At 33.9% G+C, this 16297-nt stretch overlaps 1 protein-coding gene across 2 annotated transcripts in view; it reads right to left on the bottom strand.

Moving 5' to 3' along the window:
• LMLN (leishmanolysin-like (metallopeptidase M8 family)) overlaps positions 1–16297 on the bottom strand; it is a 39448-nt gene that overhangs the window by 19254 nt on the left and 3897 nt on the right. The window contains exons 2-10 of one of the 2 annotated variants that reach the window (XM_004675139.2): positions 16043–16140; positions 15211–15241; positions 14470–14552; positions 13872–13989; positions 11299–11477; positions 8265–8370; positions 5291–5385; positions 2340–2457; positions 1626–1733 (exon numbers count right to left, since the gene is read on the bottom strand). In XM_004675139.2, the coding sequence (XP_004675196.1) occupies positions 1626–1733; positions 2340–2457; positions 5291–5385; positions 8265–8370; positions 11299–11477; positions 13872–13989; positions 14470–14552; positions 15211–15241; positions 16043–16140 (936 nt within the window). The remainder of the gene's footprint in view (positions 1–1625; positions 1734–2339; positions 2458–5290; positions 5386–8264; positions 8371–11298; positions 11478–13871; positions 13990–14469; positions 14553–15210; positions 15242–16042; positions 16141–16297) is intronic. The other variant, XM_012734281.1, reaches the window with a different exon arrangement.

Here is a 16297-nt window from a genome sequence, read left to right as displayed (position 1 = left end):
GGGACTATGGTGGTGGCACAGGGGTGATTTGGTGATGGGAAACCCGTGGGGATTACAATTGAGATGAAAAAAAAAAATGTGCAAAATGATGTAAAAATAAACTTTGTAATAAAAAAAAAAGTTCTGGCAGTTAAACTGGAGTTTTGGCAACTAAGCTACTTGTGAGAAGGGAGTGCATGCTTTTGTAATATCAATGAACTCATGTGAGAGACTGGTAAATAAAGAAATAGCATCAGTATAATGGAAATTAAATTGGTTCATAATGATTCCCCCAGAATTTTAATAATTTGTGCAATGGATAATAATCGCAAATTACAAAGTATAATAAAACAGTCAAGTACAGTCAAAAAGAGAAATGCTAATTACATGATACTAGTTCACTCCATGGTCTCCCCATTAGTTCAGTGGGGTAAGTGGAAGCGCTTATTGCACGATTCCCTCTAATGTTTGTATATCTCACTCTTGCTCCATTACCTGTATTTACACATCCCCCTCCAGCCACCACTGTTTTTTGTTGTTTTTTAAGGTAAAGAAATACTAAATAAAAGAGCTTATTTTTACATGACGTTTTAAATTGAACTAGTACTTTGTTACTTATTGGTTTTGTTTTGTACGTTGCTATTTATTTTTACCATGAGCCTTGTTATTTTTAGTACTCAATTTTAAAGAATTATTCAGAAGAGCACACATTGCATTATGGCAGAAGAACCAGTACTGCCCTGGAAAGATGTGAAGGACACATCATTAAGAGAAAAAGTTTATGAAAGTATGAACCCGCTAAAAACCAGATGTACCTTACAGCAACACAGGTTAGAATTGAGTGGGTCAATGTTACACATGGATTTCTTATAACAGATTACATAAACTTTTGGTATCAATAAATCATATGCCTTATGATTTTTCTATCATTTTCTACTTTCTAGTTTATTATAAGAATACAGCATAAAAGCCACATAGCATACAAAATATGTTAATCAACTATATTAATTGTTAGGTTTTTATATCGAGTAGTAGTAGGCTATTGGTAATCAAATTTTGGGGGGAACCAAAAGTTATGTGTGGATTTTCAACTGTAGGCTGAGTGTCAGACCTAATCCCTACGATCCCAAATATATTGGTTACATATACATGATTTAATATAATACCATTTCTGAAAGGTTATATAAAAAACTAAAAACAGTGGTTACATTTGAAAAGTGGAGCTAGGTAGTTGAAAAGAGATTTTTTTTTAAACTTTTTACTTTATAACTTATTATTCCATCGGAAAATTTCTACAAGTGAGAATTGCTTTTTTGGCCCTCCCTGGAGGAGCAGCGGGTTAAAGCACAGCACTGAGAGTCTGAAGCCACTTCCTCATAGTTCGATTCCTGCCTGCCCCGGAGGTGACCACATGGCGTGGCAGACCTCTCCTGACCCGCCCGCTGCTCCCCTCAGCAGTGTGCTTCATAGATCTGCCTGTTCTGTACCCCACTCTGTTTCTCTGGTGAAGCCTCTCACTGCCCCTGGGCCTCTGGCCTGTACCCCAGTTCTGTATGCACAAATAAATAAAAATAAATCTTAAAAAAAAAAAGAATTGCTTTTATCAAAGAGAAATAAATGTTTAGCAATTTTTAAAGTAAACTTACCTCTAATAATCGCTTTTCCCAATGGTTGAGCTCAGTGCCCATACCACCTTGATTTTCAAGTTCCATTCCTTCCAAAATTGGGCAGTTAAAATGTTTTCTGGCTTCATCCTAAAAACCAGGAAAAAATACAAATACAACAAAAGTGTAATAAGATAAAAGCAAACATTTTATCACACTGCATATATTATAATAAAGTAGAAATTAAAGAATTATTTTGATAAGAAAAGGGAACATTCTTAAGTGGCTGTGGATAGCCTTATAGTGCTTCGATTTAACCCATTGCACCACCAGGGAAGCACTTAAAACACATCTTTTATATAAATCTTTTAAAAAAGATTTTTCTAATCTTTTAAATCTTAATTTTTTTTTAAAAAAAGGACAATGGAGCCCTCCCTGGTGGCACAATGGGTTAAAGTGCAGCACTATGAAGCGATCTGCAGCCACTGCTGCACAAGTTTGATCCCTGGCCAGGGAGGTGACTCACATGGCACAGCAGAACTGCCTGCTGCTCCCCTCAGCAGTGTAATTTACTCGATCTGCCTGTTCTGTTCCCCACTCTGTCTCTGGTGAATCCTCTCACTGCTCCTGCACCTCTGGCCTGTACCCCAGTTCTTGTATGCATAAATAAATAAATCTTTAAAAAAAAATAAAGGACAATAATGAAGGAAAAGAGCAAATGCTTTATGAGACAGAAAGAGATTCAGCAATACTTACCACAACACGAGGTGTTACTAGGAGATACACAGTGTGAGGCACTACCTTATTATTTCGAACATTCCATAATCTTTCTACCTTTCGAACTACTTTATCACTCCACTGATATAATCCAAGACTGCAATTAAAAAATAAAAAGTCATTTTTACAAATTCACCACTGTTTTAAATACAAGTGTTTATAAAATACTTTATACAAATATTGAAATACAAATTAAAATATTTGAGTTTATTTTGTACTAAGTCTACCCAAAGAACTTGATAGTATTCTTTCATTTAATATTTTCAACAACTTTATAAGATTATCAATATCTTGCCGATTAAGAATAAAGAGATGGGGTCCTCCCTGGTGGCTAACATGTTAGGATGCAGCACTGCAAGCTGGCCGCAGCCTCATTGTGAGTTCCATGCCCAGCTCCACTGGTGACCCACAAGGTACGGAATACCTCTCCTGATGCCCCTGCTGCTCCCCTCAGCAATGTACTTCGTCGATCTGCCTGTGCTGCTCTCCACGCTGCATGTCTGGCCTGTACCCAGTTCTACATGCATAAATAAATAAATCTTAAAAAAAAAATCTTTTTTCAAATGATACTTCACTAGAAGAAATTTAAGATCATTTTTTATAACTTTTGGTGGGCAGAAACATTATTAAATAATAAAGGAAAAATAATAATATGAAATTTTAAAACATTTGACAAAAACATGCTAAATGAAATAATAAAAAGATCACAAAATGGGAAAATACTTTCAATAAACATGAAAAAGAATATCCTTTATTATAAAGATCTCCTACAAGTGAACAGGAAGGAAAAAATAGCCTTACAGATTAGACAAAGAAAACAATACAATAAAAAGAGAATGCACATGACTAAAACTTCACTAGTAGATCTGTAAGTACAATGAATTACCATCATTTACTCATCAGATTGGCTTTAAAGAAAAAACCCTACAATATCTAGTATTGGTAAAGTGATAAAAAGTCACTCACTTACCTTTGGAGAATAATTTTCAATTCTCCCTATAACCTAAATCATTTTCTCTGATTTTTTCCCTAGGTGACTTCTACCATGAACCCTATGAATCTCTCATTCTTCCCTACAGAACAAAATACAGAGATCCTACAATTATTTAATGAAAATTTTAAACATATGCTAAAAGAATTATGCACTGAACATCTGTACACCAATATACATCAGTAAGATGCTACTGTTGTTTCAGATATTTATTTACCCATGCCTTAGAGAGGGTATTTTTAATTCTTTTTCCATGGTAAGTATGTTTAAATGTAACAGTGAACAAAGTCAGCAAGAAAATAGTTGTATCTTTTTAAACACTCCAGTACCTCTTCACTACTCATACTTCACATTCACGATTAATCCTTTCCCTAAATAATCACATTAGGGCTAAATCCAATTATGTGTGTCTAATAACTTATACCCCTAAGATCCTCAATTATACTGTAAGATGTCCTACTTTGGATGACTACTCTCAATGTAAGAAAGTAGAATAATGTCAGCTTACCAATGGTTCTTGTGTTTTGGTGGATCTTTCCTCTTTATCTACATCATTTTGTAAACGATGCCTGTATCACTTTATGTTTTTCCATTAAGACCATAACTCTTAAGGAAATGCCAGGCTTTTCCCATACCACCAAACACAATCTAGTATGGAAAACATCTATTTCTACATTAGAATTTTGGTTTTTCACATGAAAATAGTATTATCTGCTTTAATAATAATTTAATTCTGGTTATTTTAATAGAGATCTTTGTAAGTATAGTAAAATACACATAAAGTAAACAAGTGTTAAGTGTAAGGTCTAACTTTTTATTATACATCCATACCAACTACTCTGGTAAACAGAACAATGTCAGCATCCCTGGAAGATGTCCTCATGCTCCTTCCCAATGTGTACTCAATCTTTGTGATATTTAACAGCCTGCCCATCAATCTGTCTCTGCTGTTATCTTTTTTCGACCCCAATACAAATAATACTATCTGACTTCTTTTACTCAACATTTATCTTTGACATTCACACACATTTTTGCATGTACCAACAGTGTGTTCTTTTGTAGTGCTTGTTAGTTTTCAATTATAGTACTATATAATTTTTTTTAAAGATTTATTTATTTATTCAAACAGAACTGGGGTACAAGCCAGAGATACAGGGGCGGTGAGAGGCTTCACCAGAAACAGTGGGTAGCAGAACAGGTAGACTGACGAAGTACACTGCTGAGGGGAGTAGTGGGTGAGACAGGAGAAGTCTGCCGTGCCATATGGATCACCTCCGGGGCCAGGGGTCAAACTCACTGAGGCAGCTGCCACCAGCTTGCAGTGCTGCCTCCTAACCTGTTGTGCTACCAGGGAGGGCCATACTATATAATTTTTTACTCAATCTACTATTGACAAATCTTTGGGTGGTTTCTATTTTTTGGCTGTTAATAAAAATCCCATGTACAGTCTTAAATGTCTTTTTGCAGAAATGCTTAATTTAGACACTTTTAATACAAATACATACAAATGGTTACAGCTCTGTACAAAAGTCTTAGTAAATTCCTTCGTATTTATTGATAATTTATTTTAAGCTCTAATCTTCTAGATTAGAGATCTAATCCTCCTGCTAACTAAGTGCTAACTAAGTCAGTTAGCAAGCAAATATTGCCATTTACAAGCAATAATGATTAATAAACCCAAAATATAACCAAGCCATATTTTTCCAAATTCTGACCATACACTAAACGAACAGCAGTTGCAATGTGGTGGGAAAGAGCTCTGCCTGGCAAGAAAATCCTGGCTCTTTGACCAGTCACTAAGCTTCCTGTATATCAATTAATTCATCTATAATTAATCTACCTGTTACATCTTATCTTTGTTAAGCTACAATCCTCGTAGGCTAGCCATAAGGTCACTAGAATTTAACTATAATTTAAAAGAACAAAAAACATTGAATACCTATTATTAAAAGGTGGAAGACCATCTGGAAATCTTGAAGTAAGAGGATTTCCATCTTTATCATGGTAGAATGCAAATAGTCCAGCAGAGAAACCCTGTAAGAAAAGTTCAAAATGCCTCAAAGTGAAAATGTCATGTCTGATTACAATATAAAAATATGCCATTATCAAATAAGAACACTAATGTTATCATATAAAAGCAACATGCAAATAACCCTATAGGATTTTCTCTTATAATAGAATTGGGACAATGAAGAGCTTCACATTAATATATTTTAAATTCCATTAACTTGAGGTAATTGTGAGGAAACCAAAAATAATGGTAACAAAGACATTCTTTGGTGTCGGCACAGACAATACATTTATTTGTTTAGAATGTGTTTTCACATTTGATCGTCTTCATATAAATTTACTGGATTCTACAGCTGTATCCAGGGGATGGCTGCTATTAAGAAAAAGTACAATGCCGTTTAGAGTGGGGGGTGGAAGGTCAAGAGTACTCCTAAGAGCACCCACTAAAACTCAGTTCTTTATATCTACCAGTATAAAAACACTAATTTGAAGGGATATATATATGTAATTCTATGTTCACTGTAGAACTATTTAAAATAGCTAAGTTATGGAAATAGCCTAAATGCCCAAAAACAGAGAAATAGGTCAGACAAATGTACACACACGTGTAGGAATACTACCCAGTTATAAAAAGAGATGAACTCTTGCCATTTACAATATGGATGAATATGGAGAGGATAATGCTAAATGAAATAAGTCAGAAGAAGAAAGACAAACACCAGATGGTCTCCCTTTTATGTGAATACAGAGAAACATAACAAAGGGTCATTCAAAACCAAATCAATAACAAACTCTTAATACTCTGACTATAAAACTAAGACAACCTAAAGAGAAGGGTAGTGAAGTGGGAGTAGGGTAGGCAAAGGCCCCAAAACAGGGTGGCTTTTGAGGCTACTAGTGATGGCATGGTGTGAAAATAAACATGTGTAGAGATTTGAACCTATAACTCCAAAGCAGATACAATGATATAAACTAACTTCAATAAACACATTTGGAAAAAAAATTCAGACTTTTATCTCAAAGTCCACATTTTATACATCAATACCTGAAGTGTGTGTGTGTGTGTGTGTGTGTGTGTGTGTGTGTGTGTATACACTCAGGGAAAAAAAGACTGGGCTGGACACGTTAAAATGCTCACTATGGTTCTACTGGTGTTGAGATAATTGGAACACTATAACCACTGTTTTTTTGTTTTTTTTTTTTTAAGAAAAAGAAAGTATTTTTGCACAGAACCAGGGTGCAGGCCAGAGTTTGTTTAGGGAGGGGGGGTGGATATGAGAGGATTCACCAGAGCCAGAATGGGGAGCAGAATTGAAGAACAGGCAGATCTACTGAAATACACTGCTGAGGGCAACATCAGGTGAAACAGGCCAAGTTCTGCTGTGCCATGTGGGTTAGTTCCTGGGACTGGCATCAGACTCAGCCTTTGGTGGTGGACCTTTGTGGAGGAAGCACTGATACTTAAACCCTAGGCCACCAGGGAGGCCTGATTATCATTAACTAATTGGTTAATTAATTAATATATTGTTTAATAATTTTATTTATTTATGCATTCAGAACTGGAGTACAGGCCAGAGGTGCAGAGGTGGTAAGAGGATTCACCAGAAGCAGAGTGGGGAGCACAACAGGCAGACTGATAAAGTACACTGTTGAGGGGAGCAGCAGGTGAGACAGGAGAGGTCTGCCACACCATGTGGATCACCTCCCTGGCCAGGGATCGAACTCATGCTAAAGCGGCTGCAGCTAGCTTTGTATTGCTGGGCTTTAATCTGTTGTGCCACCAGGGAGGTCCCCTGATAATCATTAATTTACATGAAAAAATTATGCAGCATTTGCAGATCCAAAAACTAACTTACCAAATCATACAAAATAGGAATGTTTTACTTTTGGACAGTGGGGGAAATCTGTTACATTATTAAGAAATCTTCAATTTTAATTAGATAACAGGTAGTTTAAATAAAATTATTCAAATTCCATTCCCTTCCCTCTCAAATGAGAAAAAAAACCTCTAATAACTTTCATAAGTGAGATTTCTTTTCTAATCTAATTACTATAATGAAGGACTTTGTAATTATGCTTTACATATGTTTTATACATTAAGTATTGTAAGAATGAAATGTTTAATAATAAATGAATAGTAATCATAAATTATCAACTAATTTATTGTCAAATATCTTTGCTTATATAACTACAGTCTGTCATTCAAGGCTTGCCAAAATGATTAATGGAGTCCAGATTATTGTTTTATTTCTGTATTTCTTCTTTAACCTCTTCAATACAAAGGATACATAATGAAGTCAGCTAAGAAAGTTTAAATTATTTTTCATATGCAATTCACTGAATATGTAAAACATAATCTAACATGATTTGCCACATTCTTTTTTTTCTAAGATTTATTTTTAATTTATTTATGCATATAAGAACTGGGGTGATGACCAGAGGTGGGTGGAGGGTAAAGGAGTTTACCAGAGACAGAGAGGGATGCAGAATAGGCAGACAGACTGAAATACACTGCCAAGAGGAGCAGTGGGTGAGACAGGAGAGCTCTGCCATGTGATGTGGCTCAGCTCCCTGGCTGGGGATGAAACTCATGCTGCAGTGGCTGACCACAGCTTGACAGTGCTGAGTCTTAACCTCTAGTACCACTAGGGAGGCCCAATTTGCCTCATTCTTTGCAATAATCTAAATGTACATTTTTTTCACCCTATTAACCTTAAAACTTTTCTTAGCATTCACATTCCTGACGGCTTAACTAGTATTCCAAGTACACACACTATATATAGTGAAAAGGAACCTAAAAACCACATAATCTTAAAATAATAGTAAAAACATCAAGATGAGCACATACTAAACAGAAAATCAAATCATGAAAGGAAGAATTAGTAGTTAGCAGGAAATTTTACCAAGGCATGAATAATTTCATGTTTCACTGTGGACAGCATTCCAATAAATTCCTGAGGCTGGGTAGAGATCATATTTGGACACAGGTTAGCATATCCCGCAATAGGCCTGTTAAAATAGACATTAATTTTTAAATTGTATTTCAGAAGAATACATATTATGATATTTGCTAACTATTGTAATACTAACCTATATTTTTCTATCAAAAACTGCCCTAGGTGAGAAAAATCTGCTAAATATCAAAATGCCTCTTTGTACCATAATATCTTAATTTCTACTATCATTTACTTTGAAGACATAAACCTTTTTTTCTATGGCACGACTATTGAACATACATATCCATAAGAGAATACAGTCAATTATATTCTAGTGTGAGTCTTCAAAATATGTCCAGTGTGTGCTCCAAACAAGAATGAACTAAAAAACTCAAATTCTAATATTATTTTACTCATAAAATCTACAGTTGACTTTAACAGTTCACTATGTTTACAGCACAGGGACGGACAAGTAGTTGGGAGAACCAGTTATGAAATAGGACAATAAGCAAGACATTCATGTTGCTGAAATTTGCTAAGAATTGTTATCTCAGTCTCATTATTACCTTTTCCCCATTCATCCACATAAAGATTCTTATCTTTCTCTCTTCCTTCATATTCTACATTTTCTAGAATCTATGCAATTCTCTATCTCTTTTTGCACCTGGAACCTTATAATTCAGGAACCGCCTAGGACCTAGAGTAATTCAGCTCCACTGTGTATCTACTACCTGTCTCTTTTCTACTACCTGTGTCTTTTCTAAGGGAGTGGCAAAAAATAATAAGGAAACTCAATGTTCTTTCTCCTAGTACCATCTTAATATTTTACCACAGAACTACCACAAACCACACCAAATCTGTCATCTATTTCCAAAGGCATTTGCTTTACATAAGTAAAAAAAAATTCAGGATGCATAATTTCTTCAAAATTGAAAATACACACTTGGAAAAAGTATGAGTTCCCAAAACAGAGCCACAGTGACCTCAATTATTTTTTACCTTTAAAAGCCATTGTATCATGTATACATGTCAAAATTCATACAATTTTACATACTAGATATGCACAGTTTGTTGAATTTAAATGTGTTATAATGAAGCAGTAAAGAGTGAACTTAAAAATTATTGGAACATTCAGTCAATTATATATCATTAGAAATATTTTTTGAACGATGTTGATAATGAGACTCAAGGACTACAACAAACACTACAATTACATACACACTGCTACCTCTAAAATATAAAATGAATGTCACGGCTAGGCTTAAACCCTTTCAGGAACTTCCTGTAACATTTAAAACAAAACATTTAGCATCCTTTAAGCTCTCATCCTCCAACATAAGTGATCACTAAAGTGGTTTCTAACCACAACAATCCACATGGTTTATTTCTAATGTAAGCTCTTTGGCTGAAGTCTATCAACATTTAGGCTGGATGTCTATCAATGCTTCAGTTAAAATATAAGTTTCACTTTTTAAAAGAGGCCTTCTTTGACAATTAGTCTAAATGTTTCCCTCTTTTGTTGCAGTACCCTTCTTTCTAAGAGGTTTTTATTACATTTTGATATCACGGAATTATTCGCCAATCTATTTTACCAGTACTTGTCACCCTCACAATGTCTGAGTTCTAGGAGCTAGGCACAGGTGTCTATTTGTTCACCTAGTCTGCTGGCAACATACTGGGTACTCAGTCAGGAAATGAATTAAAGTAATAGAGCAGTTTTTAAGGTATGTTTTGTTCAAAGATACCAATCTTTCTTCCATCATCAACATTCTCCTGAGAAGAAACCAAAACCTCTCCCCAGATACGGAAAACATATGTAAATGAGAACTGTTATAGTCACTGATAGTGCATAAATAAAAAGTAATAAAAGCTAATTGTAAAAAAGTACCTATCCAAACAACATTGAAATGTACAAATAAAAAAGAGAAAATTTTTTCTAACCCATTCTATTAGAGGTAACTACTCTCAGTAATTTGGTGTGCTTTACTTTTACAGTGACTAGCCATTCCAGTTTGCCCAGGAGTAAGGAGCTTTCAGTATTAAAACAAGACTTGTACTAGGCAAAGTGGCACGGATGGTGAGCCTAATTATTTTATTTTATTTTTTCCTGAGCACATTTTTGTACAAACAGAAGACTTTTAAACAAATATGGAAAAATGTGCACTGTTTTTACAATGTAAAAAGTTTCACTTTTTAAAAGAGGCCTTTTAACAGTGTGTTCAAAACGAGTATGTGTGTTCGTGTGCGTGTGTGTGAAGATGTTCAATCCATATGGTTTCTTTCTTTTTAAAGATTTATTATTTTTACATACAAGAACTGGGGTCTGGGGCAGAGGTGAGAAGATTCACCAGAGACAAAGTGGGGAGCAGAACAGGAAGATCTACTGAAATACATTGCTGAGGAGAGCAGCGGGCGGGTCAGGAGAGGTCTGCTATGCCATATGGTTCAGCTCCCTAGCTGGGAATTGAACTCATGCTGCAGTGGCTAGTGATAGCTTGATAGGTGAGCCTTTAACTCCTGTGCCACCAGGGAGGCCAAAATAATTACTTTTGATTTCGAGGTTGCCTCACTGTAAACTTGTTTTGGAAACACTTCTGTAAATTAAAGAAAAAGGACTCTGAATTTTTAAGGGAAAATTTAGCTAAAAGCAGCAGAAATCAAATGACATGACAAGCAGATGAACATATCTTTAATACCTTACATGCTAGTTTTAACACATCAGTGCTAAAATTTAAGCTCCAAATTACTTCCCTAGAAAGGCATTTCCTTAGAAAGAAAATATCTTGACAGTAACTTCTCTTCTGGAGTGTTATGGATATAACGTTATGAATAATAGTCCTGTTATCAGCCTCTACCATCCACATCCCAAATCCAGGCAGTGTGCATTTCTCACTGCTGGAGGCAGTCCAGCCTATGCAAACTTTCTGTATTCTAATACAATGTGATTTATTTTAAGAGTTCCTGTATTATGCCTTGGGAAGTAAGTCTCAGGAGAAGTTACCTGTCCATTTTTGCTTCCTGCTGGCAATAAGCTGCATAAGAGATGATGTTTTCATGGCTGCACCTCTCGGTGGCCAGAGCACCAACATAAAGAACAAAGTCTGCATCCCGGATGCCCTCTTGGTCTTGCGCACCCACTGCTGGACAGGGCCACTTACCCCCACGGCAGACCCTGCATGGCTGCACCCATGAGGGGCAACGGAAAAGCAGACCAGAGATAAGGTTAGCAATAGGGACTTTTAGCCTAATACTAAATCTAGACTTTAAATATGCAATTTTTTTAAATGATTTTATTATTTTATTTTTCTTTCTTATCCCTGAACTTTTGTCTGAATCAGTATCTCCCTCTACTCAGTTCCTATCTCTCATTTTGATTTTATTAAAAATTGTACTTTATATAAAATGATCATAAATCTAAAATCATAATTAAACCAAAAATTGTTATTTATGAAGAGCAGCCAATCAGGATGCAAAAAAGACAGAAAGGACTTTAAACCTTGAAAGTGGGTAAAAGGGAATTTATTGCATATACCAGTAGTTCCACCTTATCTGCCTTTCAACTTTCCAGTTTCTATTACCCAATGTCTACCACAGTCGCAATACATTATCTACAAGAATATTGTGAGAATTAGAGAAAAAGGCCACATTCACATAACATTTGTTATTATTCTCGTGTTTTAGTTATTGTTGTTAATTTTTTAATGTGCCAGATTTACAAATTAAACTTTATCATAGGTATGTGTGTGAGACTGGGAAAAAAAAAACATAAAATATATAGGATGTGATAATATTACAGTTTTAGGCATTTAGTTAGTGGGTCTTGCAATGTATCCCCCATGGATAAAAGGGGACTACTCTAATTTTTTTTTGCAACTGCATGTAAAGCTATAGTTTTTCAAAATTGAACATCAAAACTTTTTAATCTACCAGAACTATATTTACTATTACAAAGTAACTCCCATTATCTTGTTAAAAATTCAGATAACAAAATATTACGCTAAAAAGCCAAAGTCATTTTGTAATACTACTTTTGTTTCTAACTTTCTAAGCAAATCTTACAGTGCCCTTATATTGTCTGCTTTTTAGAGGACTTCTAGTAGAGCTCATAAAGAAACATAATTTCCAAATTATAAATAGAAAAATCAATAAAGTGATGTTTTTCTTTTAGTTGTAAGGGATGTATGTTAAGAGGAAAAGACAGAAACCCACATTTTATTACATTACTTATTCTTGCTTTTTTAATACATGAATTTACAATTTTTAAAATCACTTACTTTAATCTACTAATGATATACAAAAAGTTGTGACTTTTTTAAGCATTCTTTCCCATGATTACACATTTACTTTTTAAAAAAAGGATTCCCAAGAAGGCAAGTAGGAAGCAAAATTTGGAAAAATAAAAAAATATATAAACAAAAATACCTTTTAAAAAGGCAAATAAATATATATTAAACAGTCTAGGAAATGTCTCTAAGTGTCTTAGGAAAAGAGACGGATTTCCTAGAGTGCAGTTTATCCCTAAAACCATTTGTACTCTCAAAAAATTTGAGAGAAGAAATAAAAACTGTGTAAGTCATACTAGTGCCCATAAAGAAGGTTCTAAGCCTTTACTAAGTTCCAAGTACTTTAAGAAAAAAATTATAAACATCTAAACTTATGCTTAATTTTGATTAAAAAGTCAATATTCAATAGTATTAATTTTCTTCAAGAAATGAGAGAACAAAGTTCAATAGAAGAAAAAAGTTTATACCAATATTTTCAAATATATATGATTAATAAATTGCCTTTCTGGTAAAAGCATTTAAAACTTTTATCTTTCCTGATACAAGTAATACATGCTTACTATAAAGTACTCAGAACATTACAAAAATATGTATCTTAACAAACAAAAAGTCACAACCCAACCCTTAAAGAAAACTTTGACATTTTGTTGTGTCTAGAGTTATGACTATGCATATTTCATGCTTATAAACTTCACTGAAACCTGAATTGATTAATTTTTAAATGGGCTAGCTACACATATCAATTTGCTTTTTTTTTAATTTAAGAGTTTAAACATCTTTGCAAATCAGTATATGGACATCTTCTACTTTAATAGTTGTATACTATTACAATATATAGTTATGCTATATTTTAATTAACAAGACCATAGGTATTTTTATAGTTTTCAAACTAATCTCCTTGAACCTATATTACACAGTTGTAAGTATTCTTATGGAATACAGTTCCAGATATGATAGAAGCACACAGACATTTTTTGATTTTCAGAGACAATGTCAAATTGTCCACCAAAATAACTGATTTTATTTTTCTGAAAGGTGTTTTACAGATAAAATTCTAAGCTGAAAAGATTCAATAGCCACAAAGGTAAGCTGAAAAAGGGGTACAGGGGTAAAGAAAAATATTAAATTCACTTGAAAACCAACGAAAGAATAAAGCCAGCATACCTATGATTATTTTTGCTAAGTTTTTGAACTTAAGTCTGTTAAAGCTTCTTGGTAACACATAGATTGAAAACCTAGACTAAGTTTATCCTAACGAGTAAAAAGCATTGCTCAGAGCAGGGTAACTTACCTGGAGGTGTTCCTCAGGAACAATAACAGGGCCGCATTTCGTATGCTCTGCACATTCCCCAGTGCAGTATCTATGGGGGTCATTTTCCTTCCGGAGGTACTGGTTTGTTGCACATTGTCTTTAGTTCATTTGTTATAAAAATAAGTAAATGAAAAGAATGAATAATTCATAGCAATTAAAAAAGCCATAAAAAAACCCTAATGCTTTATTATTATTTCATTAATACTGGTTACCATTTTAGTTAGGTAAGTGAACTAAAAAAGGATTTTAGCTCTATGGTTAAAATCTTCCTGATCTGGGCTTTCAAACACACAAATAATTTATGAAATCAATACTGTAGATACAGGTAGAAGGGAGAAAGCGGCTAGGGGAAACAGGAGACAACTATTCCCTAAGAAAAGATTGAGTGGGTTACCTCATGACAGGAAAATCTGGGAGAGAAAGATTACCAGCAAGTGCTTTCTAATTATTTTTAATTGTTTGTGGTATATATAAGCATATTAAATAAAGTATAAAATTCAAAATTTGCCATATTGGTAGGGTGGAGGGTATAGTATGAAAAAAGTAAAGAAAATTATATATGTTTAATGTGACATACCTGCTAAGTAAGATAGTGCCTGCAGGTCTACGAACCTGAAAAGTCTTCTCTAAATAAGAAATAGCTTGTGGGAAAAGTTTGTTCTAAACAAAAATTAAAAAAAAAAACACCCAGTCAGAATTATAGTTAAGGGGCATTTCTTCTATCTTCATTTAAATAGAACATTAGAAAACCTAAATCTCAACTTCTATATTACTTCAAATCTGAGACTAATTTTAGATGATTCCAACATTAAGGTGTATATGTTAAGAAAATTTTATGTTTATAAAATCTACTTTAATCTTAGAAATTTCTATAATCCATAATGAATTGACTTAAAGTGTGTCTATAACTCTGCACCATTAAATAATACTGATAGGTTGGTACCTCTATAAATAACTTTGGCATATCACACTATTGGCATATCACCTTCAGAAGAACAAACATTTCCTCCAAGAGAATGGTGTTCTCAATGTATTTCAAAAATCATCAATTTAACCTTATCTTTAATTTGTCCTGCTCTCCTACAACTTAAAAGAACTATAAAAGAAGACTGATTTAATATCAAATACTAACAAAGTTTGGGCAAGTGCATCACAAAATACCTTTGGAAAAAATGACAAACACGTACACTACCAACATCTTTTACTCAGTCATTCGCAAAATAGTCATGTGTATATTTCTTTACTTAAGTAAAATTTATGTACAATAAAATGCACACATTTTAATATACAAATCACACCACTAGTATTTATTACATACCTTTACAAGATATCTTTTCTCAGGCAGCAACCTGAAAATGACACAATACATAAGAATTGCCAACTAGGGGTAGAGCACAGACTTATTTGTTCCCAATGCAGCTGGCTGGGGCCCCAAGGAATGTGATGTGCAAGCATTCAACATCAGTGCCCTTAACTTTCAGTTTACTTCACTGAGCATGTTCTCTGTATGAAAGCACAATGCTAGGCATGATCACAATCATTTGGAAAGTTAAGCATGGGGGAAGACATCAACTACTCCTAATATCACTACATAAACCACTACAGATCATAACATCTCTGTTCTTTGGATGCCTCTTACACTAAATAAAAAAATCACTGTATCATCTTTCTGGTCAATAATTTTGTAAGTGTTCTTATTTTGCATGTGAATACTTCTTTGTATTTTTCTTCCCAAGTATTTAGTGAGGAGGTGCCTTCCAGGTCTGTTACTGTCCACATCCCAGTGGATCCACATTTATTCTGTTTATACTATCAAATGCATAGATTTTAATCACATCCTTTGATTTTTATGTTTCCAAACTTAAACATTTTTTTAATTTAATTCCATTTTGAAAGTGCATGGTACCTGTGGAATTTGGGCAAAAGGTGAAATTGTCTTTTACCCTCATATTTAAATGAAAGTAGAACTGCAATATAACATTGTATAAGTAAGCTTCAGGTGAAAATATCTTTATTATTATTATTTTAGTAATGTTAATTTATTACAATATTAGAGACATCTATAGCAAACCTATAATAGCAATATTCAGGAAAATATCTTTAATTGTTAAATTCTTAACAAAAAAGATGAGAAATAATGGTGTACTTACTCTTCTATACTTTTATCATAGACAGTCTTGATTCTTAGATGTTCATCAGCATTTCTCTTTACAACATGGTTTGCCTTAAGGTGGACCTTATTTATGACCTAAAAAGAAATATTTGAAATATTTTTAAAATATTGCAGCTTAGCTTAATAAACCAAATTTCTAGTAAAATGTCCAAAAAAAATGTATAGAGATATTCCACATTCATAGATAAGACTCAACATTGTCAAAAGTTAGTTCTTCCCAACAGTATCTATA

The sequence above is a fragment of the Condylura cristata genome, unplaced genomic scaffold (genome assembly GCF_000260355.1).
Source record: "Condylura cristata isolate star-nosed mole 26May11 unplaced genomic scaffold, ConCri1.0 scaffold00003, whole genome shotgun sequence".
Lineage (NCBI taxonomy): Eukaryota > Metazoa > Chordata > Mammalia > Eulipotyphla > Talpidae > Condylura > Condylura cristata.
This window is presented reverse-complemented; position numbering and strand designations above follow the sequence as displayed.